Below are 18,879 nucleotides of genomic sequence, written 5' to 3' on the forward strand. Positions count from 1 at the left end.
AAGCTGGATCTTCTTCTCCTCTATGTCTACATACTTGGATTCCTAACCTTGGCTTTCCTAAGACCTGAAACCTCTGGCATTTACCTAACTTCTCTGAACCTCAGTTCCCTCTTCTATAGAGTGAGGTTAATACATACTCAAAGGGCTTTTATAAAAATTAAGTGAAATGCCATATTTCAAAAAATACCTGAGATTAGATAAAAGCGGTCAGAAAAGCATCTAACCTGGCTTGGATAAAAATCATACTCTCAAAAAATAACTTGTGAATAGTCAGATGTGACATTCCACTTTCCTACTTAATTCACTATATATTTAAGAACAGGGGGAAGGGAGAAGGTACAGAAATATATAGTTAACCTGATGAAATTTGTGGAATTGTTTATTTAATTTAACCTCATCAACTGCAAGAAATAGGTCAGCATATCTCTTTAATCTATGTCCTTGGGTGAGGAGTTCATGATGATCCTGGCATTTATAAGTGTCATGTACTCTGAATATATAAAACATTCACTTTTTGTTGAGAGATATTTCCCAATCAATAATTTCCTCTTTGAGGGAGGGGTGAGACATCTGTCAACATACAGGACTCTCAGCAGAAGTTAGGTTTGAAAGCTGAAAACCTTCCAAGATTTTAAAAGCATCTTTTTATGTAATGACAATTAAGTATATAAGCATAGGTCTGTATTTTTCATAATATCCACCATATGAGATAATTAACATCACAAATTTTTAACTAATCTCTAATCACTTATCTTTTTTTTTTTTTTTTTGTATATTTTTCCCCTGGCATTATTCTCGTGTTTGAACGATAATAAGCTTTTAAACTGAGATTGTCAACGAGAATTCCTTAGCCCTCATGAGGCAAGTTTATTTTTGGTGACAGAGAGTATAAGGTCATAACTATACTTTGGGTCACACTCCTTCCAAGGAAAAGTAATTTTATTTCTTTGGACTATGTATTGATTTTAAGATACACATTAAAGGTACCTATATAGTCTTTGAAATTACTTTGTATTCTTATCCCTAATTCATTTAGGAGGTTGAACATTCTCTAGCACTGGTACCGGTATTAATTTTTTCTTTTTTTTTAATACTAGCCTGTTTTTCTTCCACTGAGATATATTGGGAGATATCTAACTTAGACACATTATGCACCTGAAATATCAGGAAAATATTCCCATCCCAGCATGCCATTCCTGTCCCCAGTAATTTAGACATTCTTCATGCTGCATTTATGTCCACAAGGGTAATAGTCCTTACATTAAAAACCAGCCTTCAAGAAGTGTTTCACCCTTGATGTAGTCCATTACTGCCTTTCCCTCTCTGACCCTGCACTACCTCTAACTCCCACTGTTTTTAATAAGCAACTCAAATGTGGTGAACGATCTTCTCTGTGCTGAGGGCAAAAACACCAACAGATACATGATAACATGGTTTGGAAGAACACACTGAAATAAGCCCATAATTCTAGTCCTAAAATACCCCATTGCAAACCAAGTCATCAAATTATTTTCAAACCCTAAACTTTAGTCTGGTTCCTTCAGTCTATGAATTTTTCTTCTGCCATACCTGCTCTAATGAGACAGCAGATAATATATGTGTTTCTAAAGGCTGCTTTAGACAGACATGAGGCAACTGTTCATCAAATAACTAAAAATAACATCCAGGTAAACCAAAGAAAGGACAAAGTATCTCCCTAGGGGATGAGAGTATCTTGTAGGAAACTCTGAAGCCCAGCAGCCATTCCAAACAAGTCTCAGATCCCATTCCAGACAAAGATTAAGAGAGAGTCACTTAAAACTTTTAAGTTTTGGAAAGAAATAGTATTTTAGATGAAGCAGTAAAAAATAAAAATAGACACCTCATTATATAGTGGATCTACATGTCCATAGACAACTCAAGGAAATGTATCAGCTACAATTGTGAGGAGAGTGGTTCTGTGACAAGAGTAATTTTGTTATTAGACAGACAAACCATCCCTGGGATTTATTCACTCCACTGATCTCTAAAATGTCACTAATTTTGTAAGGTTCATGTGAGGGTTAAGAAAATATATCATGTCCCTGGTAAAGTAAAAACCCTTAAGCCCCCAATAAGCCATAGCTAATGGTAGTAAATACCTTCATCTCAGAGATGCTTATCTGAAAAAGTGTTGAATGTGCACCAACCTGTTGTTTTCCAAGTGTCTCTTGGAGAGTTCTATCTCTAAGTGTTTTTCACAGAAGCCATCTTGACAGAGCTGGAGTGGTGAAGAAAGGAATAAGGGTAGGGATGTAGGAGTACAAAGCAAACAGATTCTGGGACCATTAGCTCATTGTGGTTGATTTTACATATCTGAGCACTGCAAAATATTATTTTCAAAATAAGAGTCCTATTATTTAAAAAAACTGAAAATCATAGAATGATGCATGACCTTACAGTTTTGAACTTGTAGGGTTTTCAGGCTCTGTCACCTTCTTAGAATCTAATGCCTATATCTGATACTTAGAAGTTTCCCCGTCTGTGTTAATGGACTTATGCTAAGCTATATTCTCTTACCCTTTCCCTCTCTCTCCTCCATGTCTCTCTGCCCTTCATCTCCCCTCTACCACCCATCTCTCAGTTCTCCTTAGGACCACCACACAGCTTCACACACACACATATACACACTACCTTTAGTCATATTAAGAGACAATGATGAGTGGATGACAAAAAGAAAACAAACCAGTATTTTGGCCTGATTTGCTCTATTCCTCTAACACAAACAAAACCAGTCATAATACTACAACTTAATATCTCTACACATACACATAACATTATTCTACAATCTCTATCATGTTCTAACTCTGGTAAATTTGCTGTCAACTACTTCTGTTCATTCAGATGTGTGAGATTTTGGCACTTATGACCTTGTAGAAACGTGTGTCTTGTTATCAACTGCCTATAATAGAGTGTCAAAATATTAGGCAAGGTGATCCACTCATTTTAATGAGTGATTACGGTTCCCAGAGAGATAGACTCTAGGTTAGAAATAGTAAGTCAATGCAAAAAACTCCCTTGAAATTTCTCCTCAGGTATATTAAAATGTGATACACTGCATACATAATACTGTTTAGTAAATTATGACTATAAGTCTTCTGTTATAAAACTAAGAGACTATCATCTTAACATAGCTGAAATTGTATTACCTATAAAATGTTATCATATGAATCAAATTGTGGAACCCAATGTTTTATTTGATTTTTAACTACATCACACTATCAGAAGAAAGCCAGGCACAAAATCATGTGACCCATGCACATTCCCTACTGAATACACAAACACGTTTTGTCTCTCCAAATAAATATTTGAAGAAGGCAAGCTTTATTTTAACAATCTGGCTAATAATTCAAGTTTAAATGCTGAGATTCAAAAAATAAAAGGATATACAGTTCTAAATGTAATAAATTAATATAAAGACATATTTATTAATAGCATTGTTCATTCCTCATCCTTCTCTGTGGAATGTATTTGTTCTCTACATTTTAGTTTGGGGGTCTTGACAAAGGGGTAGAATTGAGATCCAGTAGGTTCTTAAACTGCTGAATAACGCACCTCACTAGGTATTATAACAAAAGAGAATTGGTTTCTTACATCAGTCTTCAGATAAATTTAATGACAGAGGGCTTTTATTTTCTGCCATACACATAGTGCATGTGCATTTTATAGAAGAAAGTATAGTGATTTACATTATTGTTAGTGAAAAGTACCAAATTGAAGGTGGGATATGATGTAGTCATAATCTGAAATACTATCGTATGGGTTCTCTAAAGACTCTACACTAAAATTTAATTAGTCACTTTACAAAAAGCTGTTAAATTTTTAAAAAAGCAGTTATAAACACAATAAAAGTACTGAGATGTCAATCATGATACCTATTCTTAGATCTAGGACAGAATACAGTAAAATGGTGAAATGAGTTTGTTTCATGAGGTCATAAGCATAAAAGAATATCTGACAAACAAAGTCACAGACACAGAGGTAATTTGAGGTCAAAGAATAATTTCTAGTTCTATGCAACATCTCTCATTCTCATTCCAGGCTTCTGAGAAGTAAAGATTCGGATTAATTTGATGTGCAAAAGACAAAAGAGAGAGGGAGAGACAAATAATAAAGGGAACTCCTTCTTGGTAGTATTAATAACATTTAAAATTATATCTTAAATAAACAGGTAAGATTATAAAGGCAAAAGCCAAATATTAATAATTATGTAAAGTCTTCTAATTACATTAAAATGTGAACTGAATGTAATGTTCAAGACATGGAGTATTTTTTATTCAATTAAATCTTTAGCAGGGGAAAGAAAAATCTTTTTTTGTTTAATACTTGATCAAAGTATTTAAAACCACATTATGTCCGTTAACACTTTTGCCTAAGGAAAATGACATGGCGTCTTGGGAAATCAAAGATGAAAACAGTTTATGTTTATGAAGGACTTACAGCATAATGGACAGAATAACACATACAAAGATGATACTAGAATAGTAATAGCTACAAGCGAAATAGGTAAAAGGTACAGTGGGAAACATATTTGGATGTGAGGATAGAAGAAATAGAAGAGTTCCAAGCCAATCAGAAAAAATCTTCCCAGTGCAGCCGGAACCTGAGTAGACCGTAAGAATGCATAAGAGTTTGGTGAGTGGATAAGTAGACAGAGAACTGTCTATGCAGAGGGAAGAGAACTTCGATGGCTCACAGACGCTCAAAGACCATAGTATCTTTGAATGTTGGGGCGGGGATCCAGAATGGTGGGAGAGAGTTTGAGCCCATTTGAGATCTCTTCTGATACATCTTTTCTCTTAATCTATAACATTTTTAATTACTAGTTCAGTTTTCCCATAGCATCCCTGTGAACACTTTGCGGCAACTCTCATTATTTTGCTTTATTTTTTTGCCAACTCTCATTAATAAATAAGACACAGAAAAAAACAGAGTTCACAACTGTACAAGTTTATGGTTTTTCAGTTTGAGCACAACTGTGAAAACATCACCCAGATCAAGAACTACAGTACTACTCACCCAGAAGCCCCTTCATGCCACTGTCCAGGCACCAATAATCCCTCACCCCTGCTAACCCCTCCTGCATGTAAGTAAAACCCTGACTTCCAACATCATCAATAGTTTTACCTGTTTTTGAAATTTATTTAAATGAAATACAGTACATATTCTTTCATGCCTACTTTCTTTCCCTCAAGATTATGTTTGTGAAATTCACCTATATCATATATTGCAATAGTTCATTCATGCACATTGTTGTGTAATGTTCCCTTTTATGAATGCATCACCATAAAAGCTTATTTATCCATTGTAGTGTTGACAGACATCTTTGCACTGTTTCAATTTGGGACTATTATAAATACTGGTGCATTTCTGCACATGCCATTTGTAGAACATGTGTACTCAATTCTGCGGGGCTTATACCCAAAATTGGATTTACTGGATCAATAGGTTGTATAAAGTACTTGTACTGATTTATACTCCAACCAGTAGTACATGAGAGTTTCACTTGCTCCATACTCTTACAACCACTTGAAATTTTGATTATCATCTTTATGCTGAGTATGTAGCAGTTTCTCATTGTGGTTTTAATTCACATATTCTTGGTGACTGAGTTGGGAAGATGCTCATATTTTCATATGATTTTTGGCCATTATCCTAATACCAAATGGCCTAAATTCACTCTTTTGCATACTATTGTTAATGAACTTAACAGGGCTTCCAGCCACCATCACTGTCAACTGACAAAGGGAGTGTGGAGGCTAGCAACTGCTGACGAACATTCGAAGCAATTATTGATAGCAGTATGTCTCTAGGAAATAATTTTCTTCTTTCCTCTTGTCTTCTATTCATCTTGATTCTTCTCTTATTCTAATCTATGTGCCCACCCTATCTTTCTTCTTCCCTTCTGTGTTTCCAGTCCAAAAATGTCAATAAACAAAAGCCAATAAAAAGTGTGCAAGTACTGTCTAGAGAGTTCAGTAGATCACTAACAAGTATGTATCTGACACTTAGATTTCTTACTTGAGGGTTGTCTAATTTTTGAGTTTTGTTTGTTAGTTTATTTTTTTTTTTATAAATGAAACAAGTCAGCATGCTTGACTATATATTTGAAAATAAATGGATCATTCACCAAACTGTAATAGGATAAATATAAATATCTCCTTTTTTTTTATAACTTATGAACAATGTTCAATGAGTATTTTAAATAAATATCAGAAGGAAAATGGAAAAAAAAAAACAGATTCTCTTGTAAAAAGAGAACAATAAAAGAAGAATATACACAAGGGTGCTTTATTTCACTTTCCCTAAAGACCAAATACAAGTCACATTCGGCAAAAATAAAGTAGTCATGACCTTTTCCCTCTTCTGCATGATTAATTACTTAATGTCCTATTAATTGGAAGATGTGGCTGAATTTCAAACACTTTCATTTTCGGTGCATATCATCCTGTACTGTAACCACCGATTAAGCTGTTCATCAAAGGTGAGCCAACAAGGTCATCTGAGCAGTATCTCTTCAGCTATTCATTATCCATCTTCAATGATAATTAACAATGGTAACATTTCCATAAATCAACATCTTTCTGATTATTCTCTGATGATAAACAGTCAAAATGTGTGCATCTCAGCCCACCCCTTTTAATTTTATATTAAAAAAAATTCTAAATATACCACAGAGAAAGCTCAAGTGAAATGTTACAGAAGTTTCTTTAATTAAAATGTACGAAGAAAATAAGGCTATGTATCTTTCAAAGAAAAACATAAACCTACATACAAAACTAAAGTAGCCTGCTGACCACATAGGGGTCACACATAAGAAGCAAAGGGTTTCAGCCACCTACTACCAATTTCTTCCTCTGGCAAGAAAATTATGGCTCAGGTCAGCTTCAGAGATAACCATTTATTTGCCTACTCAGCCATGGAAGGTGACAATTTAAACAGAAAGCAGATTTAATTCACCTTACTCTCAATACACGCATTACAGTGTGGACCAATAAAACAACTTTTCAGTGGATATAATTACTATATTCCAAACCATAATGTGGAAATGTAATTTTTAGGTTTGGTTCGGTTTACTTTGTATACTTGCTGTGTGTTGTTGTTTATTCTTGATGTATTTAACTTTTTGGCTTTTTAAATCATATTGGTTAGTAAATGCAGAAATGCTATTGGTAAAATATGCTTCTTTGGTTCACTTGTATTGACATTTTCATATGCAATATCTATGTCTAAAACGGTCATATCTAAAATTCACTCACTATAGGAAGGTCTTTCTAAACTTGTAGAAAATTATTTATAAAGTATTTTTAAAATAACATAATAAGGGTACTGAAAATCTGTGTTAAAACTTAAGGTATTAGTAATAGATAATCGGTATCAATTACATATGATTATATCTTACTACACAGCATATTAATATATTACATTTTTAAACATTAGATTGTATGCTACTATATACACATGATTACATAAAATATATATTTATAAATTGTACTTATTTCTAAATATTGGAAGTAAAATAGTTCATGCTTTTTACAATTTTATTTTATTATTCCTGTTTACATTTTCAATTTTTACAATTTAATAAGTTACTGCTAAACATATATACACAGAGCTTGGAATTAGTCCCAAGTTAATATGTAGAATTAAAGGCACATATTCTAGTCTGGTAGTACTAATAAATAATAGTACTATAAAATGATATGTACATATTATACCCTATGCTAATGTGTTTTTCACAAGTAAGAGAAAACACAACTCAAACTGGCTTAACCAGTAAGAAGATGTATTATTTCACAAAACCAGAAATCAAGGGACATATTTTTGTCTCCTGGCTGCCTCTCCCCAGAGCCACTGCCATGCTCAAGAGCAGAGTGACAATGAGATATGTTTTCTCCCCATCATGGAAAAGAAATCCTTCCTTTCAGTCTGATTGGACTAAACCTATATAATTCAACTGAGTAGTACGAAGTGAGCTGATCTTCATCTTAGATTATTTTTAAAGTATTTTGTTTGTTCTCCTTTTATAGGTCCCCCCCTTGATTTTGTTTCCATTCTGCTTCTTTATTAAATTGGAAAAAAAAAACACACAAATACTTCTATTTTCCCGATCAGAGATAATAACAAAGATACAGTGAGCACTCTTGAACACAAGATTATAGAAAGTTATCGAGGAAAAGTCAAAGTCAACAATAAGGCTCCGAGATGTGGTGAAGTAGCCTGACCACAGTAGTTTACTATAACAAATGACTGTGTTACACCCAAAGCAAGAAAATGCTACATATTCCAAAGCCATTCGCCCAACATTGGGAACACAGAATGATTCTCACCTTGAGGCATCTCAGGTGGCAGATAATGAGGTTCTTGGGCACTAACATGTACCCATTCGAAGTCATCATATAGATCCTGGTGGTAATCACAGGCCCCTGGACCATCATCAAAAGTACAGCCACCTGAAAGAAGAAGTGAAAGATTACCATTACATTCTACACAGATTTGCTAAAAATTGAGAATGTGCTGGAGAAGGAAAGATTATATTGAAATATGTAAAATGGCACTCTTAATAATAAATGGTACTCCTGTTTTTGACTATCCTCATTAAATTTTCATATAAAATGAATTTCTATCAGTAGTCTCTGTTTGAATAAGAAATAAGTTTGAGCCTCAGAAGGAAGGCTGAGGTGCAGATTTTGAAGAATAAAAAATAGTAGAGGGGGCGCCTGGGTGGCTCAGTCGGTTAAGCGTCTGACTTCGGCTCAGGTCACGATCTCACAGTTGGTGGGTTCGAGCCCTGCATCGAGCTCTGTGCTGACAGCTTGGAGCCTGGAGCCTGCTTCAGATTCTGTGTCTCCCTCTCTCTCTGCCCCTCCCCAGCTCATGCTCACACTCTGTCTCTGTCAAAAATAAATAAAAAAATTTTTTTTTAAAAATAGTAGAGAATACTTGTAAGTAAAGCTTCCCTGAAATATACAAACCACCTAAAACCTAAATAGATTGTAACAACTTCAGTGAGGAGAAGGAGAGAAAGGGAATGAGTGAAAATTATCTTCTTTCATAATGCAAGTTCAAAAAAGGTGAAGTTAATACTTAAGGCTTACCAAATTCTTTGCTTTAAAAGAACACTTTGAAAGAACATTTGAAATAGCAAATAAAACATACAAAACTTTATGGTGTCTAAAAGTGTTTGGGGTCAGTGATACATTCTTCCATACTTTATCTAGATTACTTTCATAGAACTTAAAAGGGAAAAAACTAAAACATAAACCTGATCAGATTAGTCGATCATCACTGTCACCTCTGCCACTTTATTTAATAACTTTTGTGTGTGTGTGTGTGTGTGTGTGTGTGTGTGTGTGTGTGTGTGTTTAATGGAGGTAGCCTTTCCCCTTTACATCAGTCATTTTCCTGGGTTTATTCTCAGGGGTAATTTTTTGGTATAAGTGGAATGATTACTTACTTCTGCTTCTCAACCTACATATACAGGCACACAAAATTCAACATACTTAGTTTATTCCATTCATGAAAATAAGAACTGGCCTGAATGTCTAATCTTGAAAGAAAATGGATTAGAACTAATGAAAATTCAGCAGTGGGTTTAATGAGAAAAACCAATAACCTATCTCCTTTCAAGTAAGTTATTTGTTTAGTTTCCATGGGGATCTTTGTGAAGAAAATCAGTGAATTCTCTGACCAAACAGCAGACTACAGAGTAGTAAACTTCAGGACTATAAATGCTTCTCTGCAAACAAGGAATTCACTTTTTTTCATCAAAAGTCTGTCAGTGTATATATGAATACAAGTACTTGCCAATGACAGAGACAAGCCTGAATCACCGGCAAAGAAGGCAACATCAGAGATGTTCAGATGACATTATGGCCCTAATAACCTTTTTTCAAAAGCAGAACATGTCTGTGGGCATCATGAATCATTCTTATGACTACATCAATCCTTTAAAATAACCAAACTTCAGCAGCTTGAAAGCTTAATAATGTCTTTTAAATATGCCCAAAATAGCCTCTTTATCCATGCTTTCATGGAAGATGATGTACTTCTTAATTTAAAATTAATCAATGAAGAAAGGTTGCTAGGAAATGCATCTTCACATAGCAAGGGGAAAGTTTTTCTCAAAATATAATTTGCTATCACAAACTCAAAATGACTTGCCGCTTTGGAACACATGCCTTCAGGGCCCCCACTGCCCTTTATAATAGTGTGAATGCCCTCTGTATGTAAATTTAAACTACCAGTGGAACCTACGTTGCCTCATTTGGAAGACAAATGACCTTAATTGCTGCCCTTCATAGCCATTGTTAATTTTAGACTCCAGGATTCTGATTAGCAATAACCACTACAACTATCTGTACAAAAGAACTGGGTCAACCCCTACTATTTGTTGTTGCATATTACTGCCATACCATTCAAGAGCTTTGGAAATAGTTACTGATCCACTTGACTTGATTGATAAGAAAATTCTTAAAAGATGATTTTTTATTTTACAGCTTACAGTAAATTCTAATCTAAGAGGTACCATATATCTACTTACCGCATATAGGACATATCAATAAATTGTTTGTGAAAGATTTTTAAATCTTTTTGTATTTTGTATTTCAAGGGTAAGTACTAATGTAATATATTGAACTAGATGATAAGAAATTTAAAAAAACAAGCAAACAAACAAAAACTGTTCCTAACTTAATGAATGGTATAGTGGCATAGGCAGACATGGAGTGAAGGAAGGGGGATATATATATATAATAAATATATATATTGTAGATATATGTATATATCTACACACACACACACACACACACACACACACACAGTGTGTTTGTTGTCTTATGAGGGATGGTAACAGTATGGTCACATAGAACACAAAGAACACAAGGTCACAAAGAACACAAAAACAAATGAATTGGCTACCTATACCAAGGTTGGTTAGGGAAGGCTTCATGGATCTAGGCCTATAAAGATGAGTAAAGACAATGCTGGGCCAAAATGGAGATGGGACTAAAACTAGAGAAAAAGAAAGAACAAAGGCATGCAATTCTAAAGAAACATGGGATGTTGGGGGATCTCAACTATTCTCAACAATTTCTTTGTTATGAACATGTAGGGGGACAAGGAAGAAACAAACCGTAAGAGAAACTTACATACAGAGAACAAACAGAGGGTTGCTGGAGGGGTGTTAGATGGGGGGATGGGCTAAGTTGGGATGAGCACTGGGTGTTATATGTAAGTAAGGAGTCACTAAATTCTACTCCTGAAACCATTATTACACTATATGTTAACTTTATTTAAAATAAATAAACAAATAAATACTTTTTAAAAATAATGAAACAGGGGCGCCTGGGTGGCGCAGTCGGTTAAGCGTCCGACTTCAGCCAGGTCACGATCTCGCGGTCCGGGAGTTCGAGCCCCGCATCGGGCTCTGTGCTGATGGCTCGGAGCCTGGAGCCTGTTTCCGATTCTGTGTCTCCCTCTCTCTCTGCCCCTCCCCCGTTCATGCTCTGTCTCTCTCTGTCCCAAAAATAAAATAAAAAACGTTGGAAAAAAAAAATTTAAAAATAATGAAACAAATATTAGAAAACTAAATATGAAAGATTTTAGATATAAAATTTCTAGATTTTATTCTGTAGTTGTATTGAAGCCATTAAATGATTTTATTCAGGAGTAAGGCAAAATTCAAGCCATGCTATAAATAACAACAACAATAACAATAGAAATAATAACTCTAGGGGCGCCTGGGTGGCTCAGTTGGTTGAGTGACTGACTTCGGCTCAGGTCATGATCTCATGGTTTGTGAGTTCGAGCCCCGTGTCGGGCTCTGTGCTGACAGCTCAGAGCCTGGAGCCTGCTTCAGATTCTGTGTCTCCCTCTCTCTCTGCCCCTCCCCCACTTATGATCTGTCTCACTCTGTCTCAGAAATAAACATTAAAAAAAAAATAAAAAAAAAAAAGAAATAATAACTCTAGTAGCCATGCAGAGTTTAAAGAGGAATGGAGGAAAAAGGAGGTAGATGTTTGGTTCAGCCTTCCAACAGATAGGACATAATATATCTTGAGGTAATTCCATTACATAACAATCCTGTTTACCATTTAAGGCTCACTAGAAAGTCTCACAAAGTCTTCTAATACATGGTGTTAAATACACATGTTCCTGAGTTTAAGAGATTTTTATACATAGCATTAATACCTACTTAAATGAGAAGTATCTCGGTAAGTTTCTAATTCATAAAAACATAACTCATGAATTTAAAGTTTCTCTGAAACTAGATGGCAGAACAAAAGGAGGAAATCCTTAAGTGATGTTCAAGAACTTTAGTTAGGCAGAGGGAATGAGAAATGAGTAAGGAAACAGCTTATGTTTCAGTTGTTGTATTTGCCACAAGTAACTACAATGAGTATCCGCAAATCATGTCAGAGAAACAGCAGCCACAAGTTTCTTGACCCTTGGAGTAAAACTACTTCTTTAGTGTCATTTCACAGATTGCCAATTCCTCTACAGCCATCAGTTAGCTAAGGGACAGACAGATCTATCACCGCAATGGTCTGCTTCCACGACAGCAACCCACTGATGGGGCTTTGCAAACTGTTCACCTGAAGAGAAAAATCAAGCTCATTTGAATTTGCCTGAATTTCTTTCCATTCCTAAGCTGCTCACTGAAAGAACTGGTACTGAGAAACATCAATATCCCAACCCCAAAACTCTACTGCCCCAACATCCAGTATTTAGATTCTTGAGTGTTTATTTAAATAGATGGTGGCAAACTCTATGAGAGAGCATGGAAATAAGAGACGCTCTCTGTGGAATGCTGAACTCAAATCCTTTCTGACGTCAAACTTTTCCATAAAAGCCACTGTTGGGTTCATTTAAAACAAAGTTAAGGGGTGCCTGGGTGGCTCAGTCGGTTGAGAGTCAGACTTCAGCTCAGGTCATGATCTCATGGTCTCATGGTTTGTGGTTTCGAGCCCCACGTCAGGCTCTGTGCTGACAGCTCAGAGCCTGGAGTCTGCTTCGGATTCTGGGTCTCCGTCTCTCTCTGCTCCTCCCCTGCTCGCTCTCTATCTCTGTCTCTCAAAGATAAATAAAAATGTTAAAAAATATTTTTTAAAAAAGAACAAAGTTAAATAGGTGAAAACTAAAAAGTCAGTAGAGCCCTGGACAGCTCTGAACATTTTGTGAAAGACATTGTTTTATTATTTTTAATTTTATTTAAATCCAAGTTAGTTAACATATAGTGTAATAATGGTTTCAGGAGTAAAATTTAGTGATTTATCACTTACATATAACACCCAGTGCTCATCCCAACAAGTGTCCTCCTTAATACCCATTACTCATTTAGCCCATCCCCCCACCCACCTCCCTTCCAGCAACTCTCAGTTTGTTCTCTGTATTTAAGGGCATTATTTTAAAAGATATTGCACTAGGATCTCCCACATTCTGTCCTCCAGGGCACCCATGCAGTCATAATTTTCTCACTGAGTATAACAGCAAGAAACATAGAGGATTTTCTTTCATGGCTCTTTACTATATATATAAAGAACAAGCTTCATTTAGTTAAAGACACAGAATATTGTTTTTTTTTATTTTCTTAAATAGTTTGGAATATACAAGGTTGTTTTGTTTTGTTTACAGAGAGAGCATGAGCAGGGGTAGGGGCAGAGGGAGAGAGGGAGAGAGGGGGAGAGGGGGAGAGAGAGAGAGAGAGAGAGAGAGAGAGAGAGAGAGAGAGAAGCTTAAGCAGGCTCAAGCTGAGCCCCATACAGGGCTCAATCTCATAATGAGATCATGACCTGAGCTGAAAACAAGAGTTGGATGCTTAACCAACTGAGCCACCCAGGCCCCCCAGAATATATAAGATTTTTAAAAGAGGAAAGTCCTGGACAAAATATGTTGCCAAATATAACATCTTTAGTACAGTTGTTTTATGATCTTCAAAAATGGACAAACTAATCTTTTCCAATTGTGAATTAAGCTGTGTTCACAAATTTGCTCATGTAAGGGATCATCAACTTTGGAACACAAATAAGGATTTGTGTTAAAAACACAAATAAGGATTAATTCATGTTACCTGAGGACACATACAATACTGAATTAAACTCTGAATAGATCATCTCTATCTATGCTAATCAGAAACCATAATACAAGTTAACTGGTATAATCCCCAGAACTCATTACAAAGAAGCCAACATATTTTTACACAAAAAAATTCAAAAGCATAAAAAAGGAACTTATTACTAAATATCTTAAATGTAATGCCATTTATAATCTGAGTCAATAAGCCTATTCCCAGAAAAACAGATTATTAGAAAAAGGGCAAAAATTGATGCTTTTATATAAAGTTCATATTTCCTCTGAAATCTACTGGGATATCTTAATAGGTCTTTTTTTCCTTTCTCTCAACTTTACACTTCTGGGAATTACTAAGGATTGACAATGCCATGATCAATGTTCAGATATCTTACATCTACAAAATAAGCAATGTTTCTTCTCAATTTAAGTACTGAAATTCAAATAAGAAAAAAAAAATCCAAATAGATGCAAAGTACGAATGTCTCTGAGGACATAAGTATGAGTCATGGGTCATAATACATTGCTCTGGTTCAATACTGAAAATGATCTACTGAAGAAAAATTAGAAAATTTATGAATTAGAATTCCTTAAAAGACCATTACTTCAGATAAAAAAAAATCTTTTGTCCTGCTGGTAACTAATTAGTATGTGAAAATATTTGAGCCTAGCTCCTTTATAAAAGAAAAGAACATGAAACACATTTGTGGAAATCCAAACCCATCATTTATTGATAGATACAAATGACTCTTAATGATGAGAGAAGAGCTCATTTCAAACACACCCATAAATTATCTGATTGTTCATCCCTAAAGTTCCATTTCCAGCCAAGAATATATGTTTAATATATATAATCCAACATTATTTAGCTTGTAAGACTTCTATTCAAATTGTCTATGATTCAAAGCAATGCTATACTCCATCTGACGGAGTAATCTTCCTTTAATAAGAGTGACTTAACCAGAATAGAATAATAACCCAAACTCACCCCCCTCCATCTTTCCAGAGGCAATATTAAAATCTCTAAACTTCAACTGATAAAACTTCAGTAATTTCAAGGAACTGGCAAATACCACCACTCACGTGGTAGGAGAGATGATTTCTAGACACGGCAAGAAATAAAGGCTAAGCACATGCACAGCTTTGCTATTTTACTTCTTTGAGCTTCAGTTTCTACCCTAATAAAATCAGAACAATAAGAGCCACAGTACAGTTGTACGAAAATTAATGGCAATGCATAAAAAGCCCCTAGCATGTAGCAAGTTTTCTTCACAGAGCCCTTATTTTCTCATGTCCCATTCTTGACACTTTATTATCTATATATGCCATACAGATGCACACTTATGCACATATCTAAGTGCTAAACCTAAATGAGAAAGGAACTTATAGTTTCCGTGTAATTTACCCAAAAAGTCTAAAGCGTTCCCATAAAAGCAGTATTACCATATTACCATCATCAGATATGCTTACAGTTAGGAAGTACCTTCCTTTAGATCAGAGGTCAGTAAATTCTATCTGTAAAAACAAGTGAATAAATATTTTAGGTTTTGCAGGCTGTACCATTTCTGTCCCAACTATATAACTCTGTCATTGGAGCAAGAAAGCAGCCATGGACAATACCTAACAAATGCATATGGATGTATTCAAATTAAATTTTATTTACAAAAATGGCTATAGCAGACTGGATTTGGGCTGTGGGCCACAGTCACCAATCCCTGGTTTTAGATCACTCCATCCTAAGCACTCTTGAAAATTATAGGCAGTATATAGTCTGATTCAAAGCTTACACCCAAGGATCTTTGATTTCTGCACCACCTCCATATGGCTCAATTTTTTCCCCATATATCAAGATGAGGTCCACAGCCAGGAAACTAAACTGAATGGAGATTGAATAACAGAACTACATCTGAAATCAAATTAGATTATCTGTTGGGGCAGAGATTCCTTTCAGAAAGTTAGAATATGGAAAAGCTGGGGCGCCTGGGTGGCATAGTCGGTTAAGCATCCAACTTTGGTTCAGGTCATGATCTCACGGTTTGTGAGTGCAAGCCCTGAATCAGGCTCTGGGTTTACGGCTCTGTGCTGATGGCTCAGACTCTGGAGCCTGCTTCAGATTCTGTGTCTCCCTTTCTCTCTTTGCCCCTCCCCTGCTCTCTCTCTCTCTCTCTCTCAAAAATAAATAATTATTTAAAAGAAAAAGAATATGAAAAAGCTAAAGACACTTTCAAGGCCTTCTAAGTCTTGTTTCCAAACTTTTAAGACACAAAGGGAAATATATTTTACATTGTGACTCAGTATATACATGCACACATCATGCGAATATTTACATACAGAGTATGTGTAAAAAAACCACATTTTTTCAAACATTTATTATCTTTTTCTATGGATCTCTAATCCAGTGCTCTTTCTAGAAGTGAAATAAAATGAAGAGTAGTTGCATGAATCAGGGAAGTAGCTTTGGGAAAAAAAAGGCTAACAGTCCTTTGTCTCAAATACATGTGAGTAATGTCCACTGTGGGAGGAGACTCAGAAGACAGTTGCAAGCAATCCAAGTTTTCCATACCTAATTTCCAAGTCTCAAAGATAAGCCTCTGTGACATAGGCAGTCCTGACAATATGGATGTGACTTTATCAAACCTCATTATGGAGCTAATGGATGATTACATGCCAAACGGCCATAGATATAATTTCACACATGAAAAGAGGTTTATTTAAATACAAACGGAATATATTAATGAAAGGCACTGCATAGTAGAAAAAAATAAAATTGCCCAGTCACAGAGCAAGAAACTATCAGAGCTAAGATCTGAACCTGGGCACTGTGGGTTCTTTACTCTTAACCCCTACACTAAATGGCTCCTCAAAATCAGGTGAGATTAGATATTTTCAGAATTATCTAATACAGCTCCCTCCCAATGGTCAAATCTTCATGACATTACTCAACAGAGAGCACATTATCTATCCCACCCGTATGATGGCGTGGTAGTACTCCATTGTTAGAGAATAAACTATAGTAAACTTTGAACCACATCACACATCAAAGTCTCTCAGGTTTGAGGTCACAGATAGGAAAGGGTCGCTATTGCACCGACCTGCAAAAGCCTAGCTGATTAACTAGCAACTTTGGCAAAGAACGTATTCAAATAGCGTGATTTAAGGCTGAGAATTTGTATGTTCGTAACACTCCTATCATCTTTGCTTGCTTGACAACCTTTACTTTTCACCTTATCTCCCCCAAAGCATGTAAAAACAAGTAGCATTTCTATCTTTGAAAACATGCAAATAAATTAAAAGCAATTTGTTCTGGCAATGTTTACAGTAGCCTTCACATTAATCTTAGTTTAGAAAACACGGTGTTTTTCCCCAGATCATTAATGTATTTACCCAAGTTTCTTTTCCTATTTTTTATCCTTTTATCTATTCCAGTAAAGCCTCATCTTTTTTGCTTAGTGTTAGATACACAATCTAGACAAACCCACTGAACAAAGTAATGGAGAGTAAATGTACTGAAAAATAAAATTCCCAACTGCAGCCATATTTACATTTCGGTAAAATTGGAAAACCACCCAAGCTCACATTTAAACATTTCTTTGTTTTGTTTCTCATAGAGGGATTCCTGGTGGGCTCCACCTCACCCCTATCAGACACATCCTGGTTTACTTCAGCCATTGCTCCAGACTCAGCTCAAGCATGATGGGTAATAGATCATTTTTCATTTATGAAGGGAGTTCTATGAAATGCAGAAGCCATGTAAAACAGAATTCTGTAACCCAGCCTCCCCAAGGAAGGGTAAAGATCGGCTCTGAGGCTTTGAATTTAAAGATTTACATCAGATTGGCAAAGGAATCTTAAATATACTCAAGCACATTTTTAAGAAGGTCAACAATTCAGTTTCATAAGACTTTCAAATATACTTCAAGGAAATGATAACCAACTAATTCAGGTAAGTAATTAAAATGCATCTCAAAAGTAAAAATTATGTTGCTCATTAATATGAAGCTCCTTTCCTATCAAAATCTTTCTAGATTTGGTGTAATGTATAAGGCATAGAGGCCAGTGTTCAGGTTTTTCAGTTTTAAAACATGTTCTTAAGAGCAACAAGTTATGGTTCTTCCCACCATTATCTTTATTTAGAAAAAGAAATTTGGATATCAGCATTTCAATCAGTCCATAAACTACTGATACTAGAATGTATTAACCGATTTCTCTCCTTCAAAGCATCATTTCTACAGTCAGTTTGGCCTCTCACCAGGACCACAGCAAACAAGCCACTCAAACAACAAACTACAAGTAAATCACTCCATGAATACTGAGTGGTGTCAGAAACCATGTTGTCAGGACTCTCTGCCCCTTCCCTCATAAAGTAAGCATTCTCTGGGCTTCGACCAGAATTGTGATAAGAATGCTACCATAGTCTTTCCCAGCACCAACTTCTGACCAAATCAGCGGCTGCAGCCTGAATCACAATAATTTCCTCTTCTCAAATTTCCTTTCTCAAGAGTGCGCATGGTTACCATTTAGTGGAACCACCACATACAATAACGATTTCTCAGGCAACAAAAAACACTGCTACTCACAGACACTTAAGTGATACGTAAGACACTGGTCATTCTGACCTAATGGCGAGAGTCTTCATTGCGAGAATGTTGTGTGAGGTTTTACACAGGGCCTCACCAAGATTGAGGCCTGCCTGTATCTTTGTTTGCTCATCTCTATACCAACAAAAAGACAACTTGGTTTTGCTCTCCCATCTCTACTTCCACCTACTGCATAGGAATGCTGTGCCAATGA

The 18,879-nt window shown here is 35.6% G+C and overlaps 1 protein-coding gene across 9 annotated transcripts in view; it reads right to left on the reverse strand.

Moving 5' to 3' along the window:
- PTPRK (protein tyrosine phosphatase receptor type K) overlaps window positions 1-18,879 on the reverse strand; it is a 571,143-nt gene that overhangs the window by 427,288 nt on the left and 124,976 nt on the right. For all 9 annotated transcript variants that reach the window (XM_086707798.1, XM_086707791.1, XM_086707797.1 and 6 more), the window contains exon 2: window positions 8,349-8,471. In XM_086707798.1, the coding sequence (XP_086563924.1) occupies window positions 8,349-8,471 (123 nt within the window). The remainder of the gene's footprint in view (window positions 1-8,348; window positions 8,472-18,879) is intronic.

The sequence above is a fragment of the Puma concolor genome, chromosome B2, assembly GCF_028749965.1.
Source record: "Puma concolor isolate L17-30 chromosome B2, mPumCon1.1.hap2, whole genome shotgun sequence".
Taxonomy (NCBI): Eukaryota; Metazoa; Chordata; class Mammalia; order Carnivora; family Felidae; genus Puma; species Puma concolor.